Genomic DNA, 14576 nt, shown 5'->3' on the forward strand with positions numbered 1-14576 from the left:
TCAATTTGGAATAAAGCAGAGCCCAGAAACATGGACACTCAGTAGAGCCAGGTTTTCCAAGAAGATAGCAGACCCTAAGTTCTTAGGGAGCAGCAGACATGTCCTCAGTGAATGGAGGGCCACAGCAAAAATAGAGCTTTAACCATCTAATAGGACCCAGAGAAGAAAGGCATAGATCTGCACTGAAAATGAAGTCCTTATTACTTTTGCCTAAAGCCATTTCTAGTCATCTTAATACAATGACCGCTTGACATGAATCACAACCACAGAATGGAATAGTAAAAGGTACATGTAACTCACTGAACCAGAGAGGTCTAGTGACTTACAGACAGTTACTCAGCAAGGTAGTGGCAGAAGTGGAGTTGGCAGTCAGTTCATCTGTTTCCCAATCTGCCATACTCTAAATGCCTAACCAATGCCAGGAATTCATTTCCTGGTCCTTCAACAGGCTATATAAATTATAGGCATCCTAAGTCCTTTTGGCTTTAAAATGATTTTAACACTTTGAGCTTTTGTTAGCCTTTTTCCCTTTAGGGTCAGCTAATTCAAAGTCCTCAAAGGTATACAATAAGTAGAAACAAAGCTCTACCAGTAAAGCTTAAATATGATTTTGATTCAGTGCATTAGCCCAACAAAAAGCCTAATACATTCAACTGTAATACACTGAAGGTCAGAACACCTATTATTTAGAGTTTTAACTTTTGTTATCTAGACCCAAGGTTGCCTAAATGAACCCTTGCATCCCACACTACCCATTGGCCACTCCTTAAATCTTTTAATCCTGAACTAAAAGAAACTGTGCTTACCCTAGCTCCAAGCATGTTGACTATGCAGAAAGAAAATACACAGCCAGCTGTGAAACTCTAAAATTGCATTACTTACAGAACTTTGAGTTCTTTCAACCCAGACAAGGCCTTTGGGTGGATAAAAGAGAGGTCGTTGCCAGCCAATCGTCTAGGGGGAAAAAAGTAGCAAGAAAAAAAAAAAAATAGTAATTCAGGCTCTTAAAATTCAGAACTCACAATAAACTGATCTGTGATTAAAGCTCTACATTAAACATTTCTCAAGTCTATCTGACATTAAACATGGACTTAAACCTTTGCTAAAGTGATCCCAAGATTCTTCCAATGAGATAAATGTCTGTAGAATTTTTTTTTTTTTAACTCCCAATACAATAATTCAAACAGGCACATTTTTATTCTGGTGAGGTCAAGCAAGCCAAAACACATTAAACCAAATTAAGTTTGCTATTCATGGTCACTCTCTGCAGCTTGCAGTGTTTTCCAAATGCCTCATAAATACAGACCACTGGTCAGCAGGCAGGAGTGTTTACACGGATCAGAGCAAACCGGTCTGTTAAGGAGGAATGCCTTCTGCAGGCAAGTCAACCTGTTATCTATCCATTACCAAGGGCGACATGTTCTGTGCAAAAGGGAGGCAGAAAGTGAAAGTCACTGTAAGCATAATTTTTCAAACAAAGGCATCTATCTATCGATCGATCAATAGACAGGTGGGTGTTTTTGTTGTTTTTTTTAAAGAAATGTTTTCCTAAAGAAAATTTAAAGTGACAAATTTAAGTGGGAGTAAGAGTGAGTAAGTGTGAATAAGGAAAGGACAAGAATTCTTTGGGTCCTTTTTTCTTTTTTTTTTTTAATTTTTTTTTTCAACGTTTATTTATTTTTGGGACAGAGAGAGACAGAGCATGAACGGGCGAGGGGCAGAGAGAGAGGGAGACACAGAATCGGAAACAGGCTCCAGGCTCTGAGCCATCAGCCCAGAGCCTGACGCGGGGCTCGAACTCACGGACCGCGAGATCGTGACCTGGCTGAAGTCGGACGCTTAACCGACTGCGCCACCCAGGCGCCCCTCTTTGGGTCCTTTTATAAGATATCTGGGCCCACAATTCATACTGAGCCCCACTTTCCTTCCCATTTTCCCAGGCATACAGAAATGAGAGAAAAAGTTAAACAGGAATTTAGGGAGAAGAAGCAGAGAGAAAGACAGCAACTCGTGTAAATAACTTATAAACAGGTGAACTGAAGGTTTCCAAGCACTGACTTAAAAATGATAGTTGTGTGCCCATATGTTAAACACAGGACTGTCCCAGTTTCCTGGTTTCATCAGGATACTCTCCCAAGCAACAAGATTTTGTATCTCTAATTTTTTTTATGCTCTCTCTCCTCATGTCTTAGGATCACATAGTCATCAAGTCATATTCACTCCTCCTTTAAAGGTTCTATTTTCATCCCTTTTTCTTCTCTCTGTAAGCACCCTGTACCTCTGAGTCTTATTCATCGATTCACTCATTCACTAAAAAGTTTCATTTGTCCACAAAAAAGTTTAATTCATTAACAAATATGAGTGTCTACTAAGTGCCAGATGTACAATATCCTCTTCTTAGACCTCTGGTCCCTCCACCTTCCAATCTGCTTCTCTTCTATACCCTGACTTTAGGGGCACAAGAAAAGCTCCTTCATTTGAAGTCACTGAGGTCTGAAACTTATTTTTTTTTTTTTTGAGAGAGTGAGCGAGCATGAGTGGGGAGAGGAGGAGAGAGACAGAGAGAGAGAGAGAGAGAGAGAGAGAGAGAGAGAGCAAGCACTGAGCAAGGAGCCTGATTCTGGGCTTGATTCCACAACCCTGGGATCATCACCTGAGCCAAAATCAAGAGTCAGATGCTCAACCTACTGAGCCACACAGGTGTCCCTGACACTCTAGTTTTCAAAGGCATTATTTTCTCTGGAACTTTTAAGAATGCAAATATCCCTGGGAAAGATAATACTTGATCCTTACCTAGCATTAATATATAGATGTATACAGAAGGTGTGTATGGGGGTGGGGAGAGAACAAGAAGACTCAGAAACCAAGAGTGAATACTGAGAATTATTTTTTCAGTAGCAAGGATCACAATGCTGGCTTCTCAGGAACACCACAGGTGTAACACAGGGTTCATGCCCCTAAATTAAATTCCTCCTAAAAAGCCACACCACACATTTTGATCTCACAAGCACCCTAGCACCTTTCAAGGCTTTCCACATCCAGGCTCACAATAGCTTACTTTATGCCATCAGTCTCTTGGCCTTTTACCTCCAAGAGTTCACCATATGTAAAATGAGGGATTGGGAAAGATGGTTTTAACACCTCCTCAGGGTTAAAAATATTTCTCCTTAGCAAATCCTCTTGCTTCTAGACTAGCCGGTGTCACTGGCTTTATGTCACTAAGACGGTCACTATGTCTTTAAATGTCTTCACCTCACAACCTCACCTTCTCTCCTTGAATACTCAACTCCAGCATTACTGCCCATGAAGACTTTAGTTCTTATGAACATGACCTGTGTGTGAATTCCTAGAATTCATCATTAAACTTGGTCACAGGCTACATTCTACTGGTTGTTTCTTGCCCATTAGTCTTGCAGGTCAAGTACAAACAGTGCCCAGAACAGGGCATGCACCTCACACTTCTGTTACTACCCACTAACGTGTTAACTCATTAGTCAGAAACTGTTTTCTCAGAATTTCCCCCTCAAAAATGCTAGCCATTCCACTGCCATGGCACCCCACAGTCTACCTTAGGGCAGGCTCAGCACAAGCCCTCTCAGGGGCCTTCCTATATCCCAAACTCACTAACCAAAATTCAGTTGATAATTCTCACAGTTGAAATGGGAGTGTTCAAAAGGTCACATTAAAAAAAAATTTTTTTAATGAATTTATGTTTGAAAGAGACAGAGCATGAGCAGGGGAGGGGCAGAGAGAGAGAGAGAGAGAGAGAGGGAGACACAGAATCCCAAGCAGGCTCTAGGTTCTGAGCTGTCAGCACAGAGCCCAATGCAGGGCTTGAACCCAGCAACTGCGAGATCATGACCTGAGCTGAATTCGGACACTTAACTGACTGAATCACCCAGGTGCCCCAAAAGGTCACATTTAAAAAAAATCACATTGTACCATGAGGACCATAAGGGGCAACAGCCCCCCCCCCCCCCCCCCCCCAGCGCTGCAAGTAATCACATGACTATGACCGCTCCTGCAAGTTATCTGAAAGAGCTGCTTTAAAGAGCTCAAGTCTGGGTGCCTGGCTGGCAATCGGTTGAGCATGATATTCTTGATCTCAGGATTATAAATTCAAGCCCCACATTGGGTATAGAGATTACTTAAAAATTAAATCGGTTAAGCATCCGAATCTTGGTTTTGGCTCAGGTCATAGACTCACGGTTTTGTGAGTTTGAGTCCCACATCGGGATCTGTGCTGACAGCACGAAGCCTACTTGAGATTTTCTCTCTCCCCCTCCCTCTCTCTCTGCCCCTCCCGTGTTCACACTGTCTCTGTCTCTTCTCAAAAATAAATAAATAAACTTTGAAAATAAAATAAAATCTTAAAAAAAGAAAAAAGTTCAGTTCTACCAAAAGACAAACACTATAAACAGACCGAAGTTGTTACAGGGTTCTTAATTTTTGCCTCTAATATTTGTAATGTCCCTGTATCTATGGGCTCTCCTTGAGGAGTTTCGTCTATTATGCCAGGGCTCATGAAAGAGTATTTTATAAAATAATGAAGGAAGTGGCAAAATGCAGAGTGCCTGATTACCTTTACTTGTCAACAGAAAAGAGTGTTTAACCACATTAGCTAAGATATTTGCTCCCTTTTCCCAAATCTCTGCCCCCTTTTATAAGCCAAGGGAAAAACTAAAGTAACCTAACTTCAAAAAGTGTCTTTTCTCCACTACTTATCATTCATAGAAATGACCAAATGAGCTCTCTGCATGTGGTTTGTCCCGAAATGCAAGCCCACACTCTGGAGAAATAAACACTTCTAGGACGCAGTGAATGGTGATAACGCAGAGCAAGCAGGCACACTACCTCACGCTACTGCGATTCCTTCGTTTCCTACTAAAGCAAACATATCATGTGGAGTCTTGAGGAATGTATCAACCCACGCTTCCCAAGCTGCTGTGTTAATGAATAATAAGCACGGCAGCTTGGAAAAGGCTCTACAGATCCAGCAATCACATGCTCCAAAGTCTCTTCCCATTTTCTTTCTTTCATGAGCCAGTATTTCTTATAGTAGACGCTGGGGAGGCTTCATGTCCAAAACCTCAGATCCGGAAGCAAGCAAAGTAAATTAAGTGACAGCGTTAGGGACAAAGTTCCCAAAAACTCTGGAAGAACAAAAACCTATGTAATGAGCCCACAATAGTCACAAACACTGAGATACATGGTTTACAGACCTTCTTCTCTGTTAGTCATTTCATCACTATGGCCTTGCTTCTCCGAGTCCCTGAGAGGTTAGGTGACTGGGCATAAGCCACACAGATGGGAAGTGGAGGAGCCAGCATTCCAGTTCTTGCCTGGCTGGCCCCAGTGCTTAGTCATGTCAATGCCTCTGGTGTGTCACCAAAAGGTTGGGAAATAATTCCCAGAGAGGTGGAACAGGGCGGACTTGGGCAATAGCCTTGTTCTGAGTATCAACAGCTCTCCCCCAGTAGACTGGAGCTCACAAGCAGGGACTGTGGCTTTAGGAGCTCAGAACTGTGACTACGGATGAATTTCCAACAGACCAACAGTGTCATCCTTCCCATAGCTAAAGATGACCAGTGGGAAAGGAGGTTCCGGAAGGATGGATCCCTGAGTGCCCCAGGGTATGGACAGATCCGAAACTCACTGAGACTTTATTTAGGATAGATAGTATTCTTGGTTGTGCTTCCTTCAATGCAACTCTCAAGGAAAAAGAGATGGCTGGTCTTGAAGAGTCACTGATGGCCCTCAACTAGCCAAGACCAGTTCCTTCCCTATTCTACACCTGGGTTTGTCTGTACCAGATCCAACAGTTTCCTCAACGCCTCACTTCCTGAGGACCTGCTGTCCGGCTCCAGAAAACCTTTTTAATTTGCTAAATTTATTATTTAACAATAGCAAAGCCAATTAAAATTAATTTAATGTGGTAAATGAGGATATGTATATATATGTATGTGTATATACAAAATATGTAATTTTTTTTTTTACACTATTCTTCTGATGGCTGTGAAGACCTAAGGGGGAAAATCATTAGGGTGAACGGAATGGTGAACATGATACAATTTTCTGCATGCTAAGGGTACAGGGTCCCAGGCATCAGTTCCTTCTGATGCCTTCTGCACCTCTAGCTCCTGTCTCCAAAGACCAGAAAGCCTCACTGCAAGGTTTCAACCTATCCACTCTTGTATTCTGCCTGCTGTCACCTGAGTCTAAGCCCTTAATTCCCCCCCCCCACCTTCCACTGGATTACCGCCATGAACCTCTACAAGACTCCTCCTCAACCACTTAATTATAATACTGTGAGAGCTAAATCTTAAAAAAGCTCAACTCGGAGCATTTTCCAAAAGGCTTTTTTCCCTGCTGACTTAGCTGGAACTTCATTCTGGATCCCTCTCTTCCTTTCTTACCTTATTCCCCAATGTTCCCCGTGTCCTATAATTTAGCACACCATGCTTCTCCACCTCCGACTCTTTGCTCATGACACTTCCTTTGCCTGAAATACCCTGACTCCAGCCTCTGCCAAGTGAAACATTACTCATCATCACTGTCCAAGTTGGATACTACCACAAATATGAAACCATCATGATATCAGCTTTCTTTGATTCCACCGGTACTTAAACAAAGCTCTCATTGGGCACATCTTATTTTGCCTCTAGTTACTGTGAACTTGTTACATCTCCTACAGTTGTATTATATGTCCCTTATGGGCAGGGACCAAGTCATATTCCTTTTGTATTCTCTCACATGGGACCCTATGTGTAGCAGACACTTGGTATTTGCCGTAATGCCTCAGCTAAGCCCCAGTAGGGCTCTGGATTCAATTGCTCCTTAAAGAGCGGGGAAAGCTTACTGTTTATCTTTACTTTTCTGCATGTTTTCTCTTGTTTAATTTCTGCTCCCCTACTGCCCTTCACTCTCCCAGACAAGAAATAACTACTTGGCAAGATCTTAAAGTGCCATGGCAACAATGTTCTTTCTTAACATATTCTGGGAGTACATTTTCTTAGGGAAGGGGAGGGCAGACCTTAAACATGGGAACACCTGTCCACTGGTCAACAGTATTATCTCCATGCACTCTGGGTTGTGCACATGATCACACAAAATTAAAACAAGTCTAGCAGGACTTCAAATGGGGACACAGTCTACCTCAAGGCAACTCCTATTTATGCTGCTTGTTACAACAGTCTGAGAAGCAGAGAGCAAAGACAGGGAGGGGAGAGACAGAGAAAGGGTGGAAGAGAGGGAAAGGGCAAGCCATGAGACTTCCGCTCTCCCACTGGATTTGGAACCATTCCAGGAAACAGGATACAAGCAGCTCAGTGTGTAGTGTCTTTATGAATCTGTTTTGTGTGCATTTATTATTCATAAGGTCCATGGATTCACATGAGGGCCTCTTTCCAGGGGAAGCCAGAGTTTTCAATTATATCCTCTCTTCTTAATCCATGTGCTACACGATATTTTCTATCTGCCACCCGTCCCAGCGAGGGAAGCAGGAACAGCACTGGTGAAATGGGCACAGGTCAATGGTGTGTATGAACAAGGAGACCACATTTCAGTAGGTAATCTGTGCCGGAGGGTTCACACTTTCATGAAATGTGCTGATTAAGACAGGTTTCTTCACTTGGGAGGCAACTTAAAGAAAGAAGAGAGGCAAGTGTGAAAAAGATAATAAACCAGTTGGTGCTATTTCTCTTAAGAAATGCCTGGATTTAGGCTTCTTCCATCCTATTACAGAAATTTCACTGTAGCCATTTGGCTGGAATTCTGGCCAAGGACCAGCGGACTAAGGACTACAATATACATGCTGATGACTACACATACGTACAGAGCCGGGAGGAGGGCTGATGAGGGCTCAGTAGCTTCCAGCAGCTGTTGTGAGGAGTCTGGGGTGGAGAAAGCAGGAGTCAAAGCAACTGCAGCAGTAAAGCCCGGGTGGGAAGCACGCTTGCACACAAACAACAGAGAGCTTTACTCACGCCAATTTCTGTATCACACGATGGGGAAGTTGGGGAGTGGAGGACGAGGCAGGATGGGGTGGCACAATCATGTGCCTCCCTTCTTTTTGCAGAGGTGGCTACCAGATGGCCCGGCATTACACTCCTGTCCAGTTCCCACAAAAAGGTCCTTTGAACACCACTCTCCCCTTCTCAGCGATATTCACCTACCCCCACACCAACATCTTCTGTCGCCCCTCATAACTTCGTCCCATACCTGCATGTTCCCACCCAACAGGTCTCCATCCGAAGCCACACACACGAACTATCACACACTGTACCCAAATCCATCCAGGCTGCCTCTCCCATTAAATTCTCTCAAGTGGGTGGATCAGCACTGCGTTACACTACACGCAAAGTATGACAGACACAACCACCAGCCCGTGACACTACCTCCAGAGGAGGCATTTCTAGCTCAAAACGGAGCTGGGCAAGTGGCGCCGGGGTGGCTCAGTAGATGAAGTGTCTGACTCTTGATTTTTGGCTTAGGTCATGATCTAGTGGTTCATGGGTTCGAGCCCCAGGTCAGGCTCTGTGCTGACAGCATGGAGCCTGTTTGAGATTCTCTCTCTCCCTCTCTCTCTCTGCCCCTCCCCTGTTCATGTGCTTTAAACAAACAAACAAACCTTAAAAGAAAATGAGCTGGACAAGTATGGCCCAGGGAAGCATCTAACGGGAGGTTAAGTGACATTCTCTTATGAAATATAATTTGAAATCAGCAGGTTCTAAAATGTTGGCTACCATTTTCAAGTAAAAGCAAAAACCATTATAATGCATACCTCTGGTATAAGCCCTTAACCATGTATTTATTTATGTGTTAAAGCCCTACTATGTGCTGGGAATTCTGCGGTGTCCTGTGAAAAGTGAGGACCTCAGGAGGTACATCAGTTTCCAGGTATGGATATTCAGTATCACCACACAGTGACAAAAGGAACATTACTGTAGCCCTCTTCCTTCCATTACTCTACCATATTGGCCCTTGTTAACACCATCCCCTACTGTTGTCTTTAAAACAAAGTGCTGGGGCACCTGGGTGGCTCAGTCGGTTAAGTGGCCGACTTCGGCTTAGGTCATGATCTCGCGGTCCATGAGTTTGAGCCCCGCGTCTGGCTCTGAGTACTGACAGCTCAGAGCCTGGAGCCTGTTTCAGATTCTGTGTCTCCCTCTCTCTGACCCTCCCCCATTCACGCTGTCTCTCTCTGTCTCAAAAATAAATAAACGTTAAAAAAAATAAAAATAAATAAAACAAAGTGCCTCTGTTTCCTTCGTGTCTTGCCCAAGGCCCTATAGCACAGCTAAATAATGTAAATCCTAGAAATAAAACAATGTAAATAAAGGAAAATAACGTACATTCCAGAAATAGAACAATGTTGCTTTTTGTTAGTTTCTGTGAATGACTTTAGGAGAACCAAAGGATGCAGTTATTTTCTTAGTAAATAGACAGGGCTGACAACTAAATAGCTCCCCTTGGACATTCTTCCCATCAAGGTTAAATAAACCTCACCTGATACCATGTATCAGCGAGTCCTGAGTCAGCTAACAGTGTTTTGCTTACCCTATTTCTCCACCTACATGTTCATATAACTTTTATGTAAGTGCATTAAAAACTGAATATGTTTTAAGAACATACATGTATTAAGAACCCTTATTAGAGAAACTCCCAAGGTTTTTAAAGTAGACTTCCTTCACAGAAAAGGGAAAAGTTATTTCATATATCTATTTGAGTATACCTACATATATTATAGGTAAATCAATAAAACCCTGGCAATGGTTACATTTCCTGAGCAAAGTTATCCTGACAACCTCTGGCAGTAAACACGCAATATCTACCCATGTGAGGAAATATGTTACAACTTTTAAAAAGTTTTACAGCAGCATCTACCAATAAATATTGACCTTTTACTACAGCCCAATCACCGTAGGTTTGGCAAAGTAAGTAATGAGCTTTCCCAAGACACTTCTCATTTCATTTCTTTTAAACAAGGATAATTCATTAAACACAAAACCTCAAATTTAGTTTTCATATAGTCTGATAAGGTTTCTGACATCAAGAAGTTCAAAATAAGAAGAAATCCTTTATCTTAACCCCTACCTCAACTTCTAGTTCAAAAACGTGGTTACCTTTACCAGGTCATATAGGAGAAGTGTATCATGGCAGGCCCTGCCCTTAGAGAAAAGTCACAGAGGTTGAAGAGATAAGTACACACTGACACACCTTGAGCACAAAATAACAGGGCACTCAATCCAGCATGACGTGGTGAGGCACAAAGAAAGTGCAAGAGGAACTTGGAAAAAAGAAAGACCAAGGAAAGCTTCCTATGGCAGAAAGGGATGGAAATGGACCCTATGAACTGGGTGAGATGTGAAGAGGAGAGGGAGGAACCGCACCTGTCGAATACTCATTCATGCCTTCCTGGCTGAGCCTGGGATTGTTCCAACACCACCTCCTTCACATGACGCTGCTCCATGAGTAAATTATTGATTGGTTTTAACCAGTCATGCTGATCCCATTCCCATGACTGGTTTAGGGCTGGATCTGTGACCCCAGCTCTGGTTATAGCAAGTCTGCTGGGCTTTCTGGGAAAGGTAGCATTCTTCCTAAATGGGGATGCAATGGAAGGAGGGACTCTCTTCTCTTTCTGGATGCCATAATGTCTAAACATACCAAGTGAAGCGACTGCAACTATGGTGCTGCCCTTACTGAAGGAACAGACTAGGAAGACAGAAAGGATCTGGGTTCTTGAGGATGTGACTTAACTCCATCAACTATCCCTAGAAGAGTTCTACCATCCTGTTATGGAGGTCATCTTTTTTTTTTTTTTTTTAATTTTTTTTTTTTTAACATTTATTTATTATTGACAGAGAGGGAGAAACAGAGCATGAGCATGGGAGGGACAGAGAGAGGAGGAGACACAGAATCCAAAGCAGGCTCTAGGCTCTGAGCTGTCAGCACAGAGCCCAACATGGGGCTCAAACTCACAAACCGTGAAATCGTGACCCAAGCCGAAGTCGGACGCTTAACCGACTGAGCCACCCAAGCGCCCCTGGAGGTCTTCTTATTATATAAGATAACACATTTACTTACTGTTGAAGCTACATTGAATTGAATTTGTTTCTTGTAGCCAAAGGACTTTAACTAATTGCCTAACCAATAACCACTCTTCCTTTCTTACCTAGTAATAGAATTCTGATTTTGGTTCAGACAATATGCTCAGTTCAAAAGCCATACTTTCCAGCATCCTATTCTTAGGTGTGCCCATGTGACTAAGTTCTAGCCAATGAGATGTGAGCAGAAGTATTGTATAGAGGGTTTAAGATGGCTTCTTGAAGCTGACTTTTGGGAGATATCCCCCTCTTTCTTTTCTCCTTCATCTTTCCTGTTGCTGAGAACTGGGTCATGATGGCTACAGCTTAAGTAGACAGCTGTTTTGTGATCTTGACGTGGTAGCTATACAATGAGAAGTGCAGAGTATCAGGGCCTACGTCCCTGTTGACTCTGTGATGCACCATAATAGTTCCATAGTTTTGTGTGTGTGTGTGTGTGTGTGTGTGTGTGTGTGTGTGTGTGTAGACGCCTTATGTGTTTAAGCCATTTGTGTTTGAGATAGTGGGTGTTTACTTTTTCCTCCCTTATCTTTCTATGTATTCAGATTTTAAAAATCGAGTAACCATTAATTTTATGATCATTTTCTTAAAAAGCTAAGTGTGTCTGTGACTTTCCAGCACCTCCAACATTATTTTCTTTGTTATAAATGTATAGGCCAGGGGGTGCCTGGGTGGCCCAGTCAGTTAAGCACCTAACTCTTGATTTTGACTCAGGTCATGATCTCACGGTGTGTGGGCTCAAGCCCCACATCAGGCTCTGTGCTGTCAGCAGAGCCTACTGTGCTGACAGCACAGAGCCTGCTTGGATTCCCTCTCTGCCCCTACCCCACTCAGTCTCACACTCTCATTTTCTCTCTCTGAAAAAGAAACATTGAAAAAACAATTTCAAACCTATAGTCTAAATTAAGAAGTAGTAAAAATACCTATTAGGGAAAAACAATAAACAAATTATGAATTAAAGGTTGTACTAAAGCATATAATAATATATTAAACAAGCATGGTTTGACGAAGAGTGGACAATACATGGAAGAAATAACTTAGCCTATTTCCTTGCTGGAAAATTAAATTATGCTAGTAGAAAATCAAATACGTGTTCACTTACTTATAGTCACTATTATTTTCAAAGAATAATTAGCTTTGATTAAAATAAATAAATGAAACAAATAAATGAACCAGCAAACTGTGGTTTCAGTTGCCTCTCTATGCTTTCTGAATCCTAAGTCAAACCTTTTAACACTGAACTGCTTGATTCTCCTGCTGGATTTCCCCTAGTCCCCTATGAAATCCTGACTTAACCCCCAAGTTTGAGTTCACCCCATGTTTCATCACCTCCACTTCTAAACTGCTAATGACTACAGGGCAAAGTTACAGGGCCCATTGGTTCCACTAAACATTAATATTACCTAGGCTTTAACTGAGACTTTTCTATATTCTTCGTCAATTCTTTGTTCATTTCAGATGGACCCAATTAAACATTTCCTACAATGTGTCTAGTTACTAGATTCTAGTGGGCTGAGATAACTAGTCTTCCTTCCCCCTTCTGCTTCCTTTGAGAGGATTCTCCACCTCAAGTAGCCCCAGTGGGTGGGGATGAATCCATGACCCAGATTGGACCATGCCATTCCAAACAGAATGACAACTGGTTCAAGGACAGGCACGTGAGGTTAAGTCTGGCCAACCAGAGTCCTCCTTGGAATTTTCCACTGGAAGCTGCAAGGAAGCCTTTAGATACCCATTTTGGATCTCAAGATGCAAAGAGGTGCTTAGAGCTACCAAACATTTGATTTCGCACCATATGGAGACCAGCTATTTCCAACAGGAAAGAATGAAGCCAAAACACGAAATTAGAGACAATCAAAGCTAAGAAATGGAGAGCATGAGAAAACTCTCATAGCTTTAAAACCTTGAGATCGGGTACCGTCTGAAGCCAACTCCACCTCTGGACTTTCTAGTTCTACATGAAACAATAAATCCTCTATTGTGTCTCAGCTGGGTTTCTGTCTCTTAAGCTCTGGGGACTCCTGTCAAATACAGCACATATTCCAAGCTTTCACTACTCTCCCCAAACCAGAAACCACCTACTAGCAGTCCCTGAATGTCTGCCTCATGATGCACGTCTTTACCCCAAAGTAACCCTACTGAAATGATTCTTTAAAAAAACTTAGATTCAAGGCCTTTTGTCCCTATCTGGCCACAGGCACCTTTCTCCAGCCTGTCAATGTTGATCCCTCATTTCTTGTGAAAAATCTCTCCTCCCACAGCTCCTGGGGCACAGTTCTGCCCTAGTTCTCCTGCTCCTCTGGCACTTGGTCTTCTTCCCACACCCGGATTCAAGTGTTTCCCAAGGAGTTGTCTTTGGCTTCCTTCCCTTTTCTTTTACCCTCTCTCTCTTGGCAAGCTCTTTCAATCTCATGTTTCCAGTAATCACCTTAAAATAAAAGACTCCCAAATATATACCCATAATACTCTAATTCTATAATCTATACCCACGAATCTCTCTTCTGGACTTCACACCTATATTTCCAGAGGCTCCTACCCGTATCCCATCAAAATTCCATATGTATATTGAAGAATAATAGCTTCTCTTCCAAAACAATTTCTCTTTCTGTATTGTCTGTATGTCTGTATTTTTATCAAAACACACCAGACTCCTGGTAATCCTAAATGAAAGTGTTATGGACATCACCTTCATCATGCCAGCTGACACGTCTTCCTGATTCTATTTCCATCTTTTGCAGATATCCCCTCCTCTCTCTCATTGCTTCTCATCTGCCCTAGTTCAAATTCCCATGATTCGCAGCTGAACTGTTGCCGGTAGCAACATGTGTTGCTTCAAGTGTCTCCCTGCAATTTCTCAATCCCAAATATCCTACTGTCTGCTATGGAATACCTTTACTGAAGGTCCTATTCGGTCAAGTTATTTCTTAGCTCGAAACACTTCAACAGTTGCTCAAAAGTTGAAATTCCTTGTTAGTCTGCCAGGAAAGAGGCACAGGACTGGAGCTGAAAGTCTGGCCTCAGACTCCTTTCTAGGTTCCTTTCCCATAACTTCCTTTCAGGAACTCAACACTACAACCCAACCAGACACCACACCATTCCTACCACCAGCCGTTATATCTTTTCTAAAGACACCAGGTTCTAGATCTTTTCGTACACTCCTTCTTCCACATCTCCTCATGAATTAACCTACCATCCCTCAGGACTCTCTAGAAATACCAACTCTTGGTGAGGTCTTCCCTAATCTTTCTTAATACGTAGAAATTCCTTTAGCCTCTGAACTCCCAAAACTCTTACACCATCCATCCCTCTTGAAAGTAAAGATCCCATTTAACCCAACACTGAACACAGTGCTTTACCTAACAAAAGTTCGTTGAATTAATAAACTGTCTTACATGTCTTTCCCCATCCTCTCCACATCTACAGGACCATAGACTGGGATTAAAACCAGGTCTATTACTAATATGCTAT

The 14576-nt window shown here is 42.5% G+C and overlaps 1 protein-coding gene across 1 annotated transcript in view; it reads right to left on the bottom strand.

Annotated features, from left to right (window-relative positions):
• LGR4 (leucine rich repeat containing G protein-coupled receptor 4) overlaps positions 1-14576 on the bottom strand; it is a 103375-nt gene that overhangs the window by 27153 nt on the left and 61646 nt on the right. Inside the window, exon 3 of the mRNA XM_047823657.1 lies at positions 883-954. Coding sequence (XP_047679613.1) covers positions 883-954 — 72 coding nt within the window. The remainder of the gene's footprint in view (positions 1-882; positions 955-14576) is intronic.

Source organism: Prionailurus viverrinus, chromosome D1 (genome assembly GCF_022837055.1).
Source record: "Prionailurus viverrinus isolate Anna chromosome D1, UM_Priviv_1.0, whole genome shotgun sequence".
NCBI lineage: Eukaryota > Metazoa > Chordata > Mammalia > Carnivora > Felidae > Prionailurus > Prionailurus viverrinus.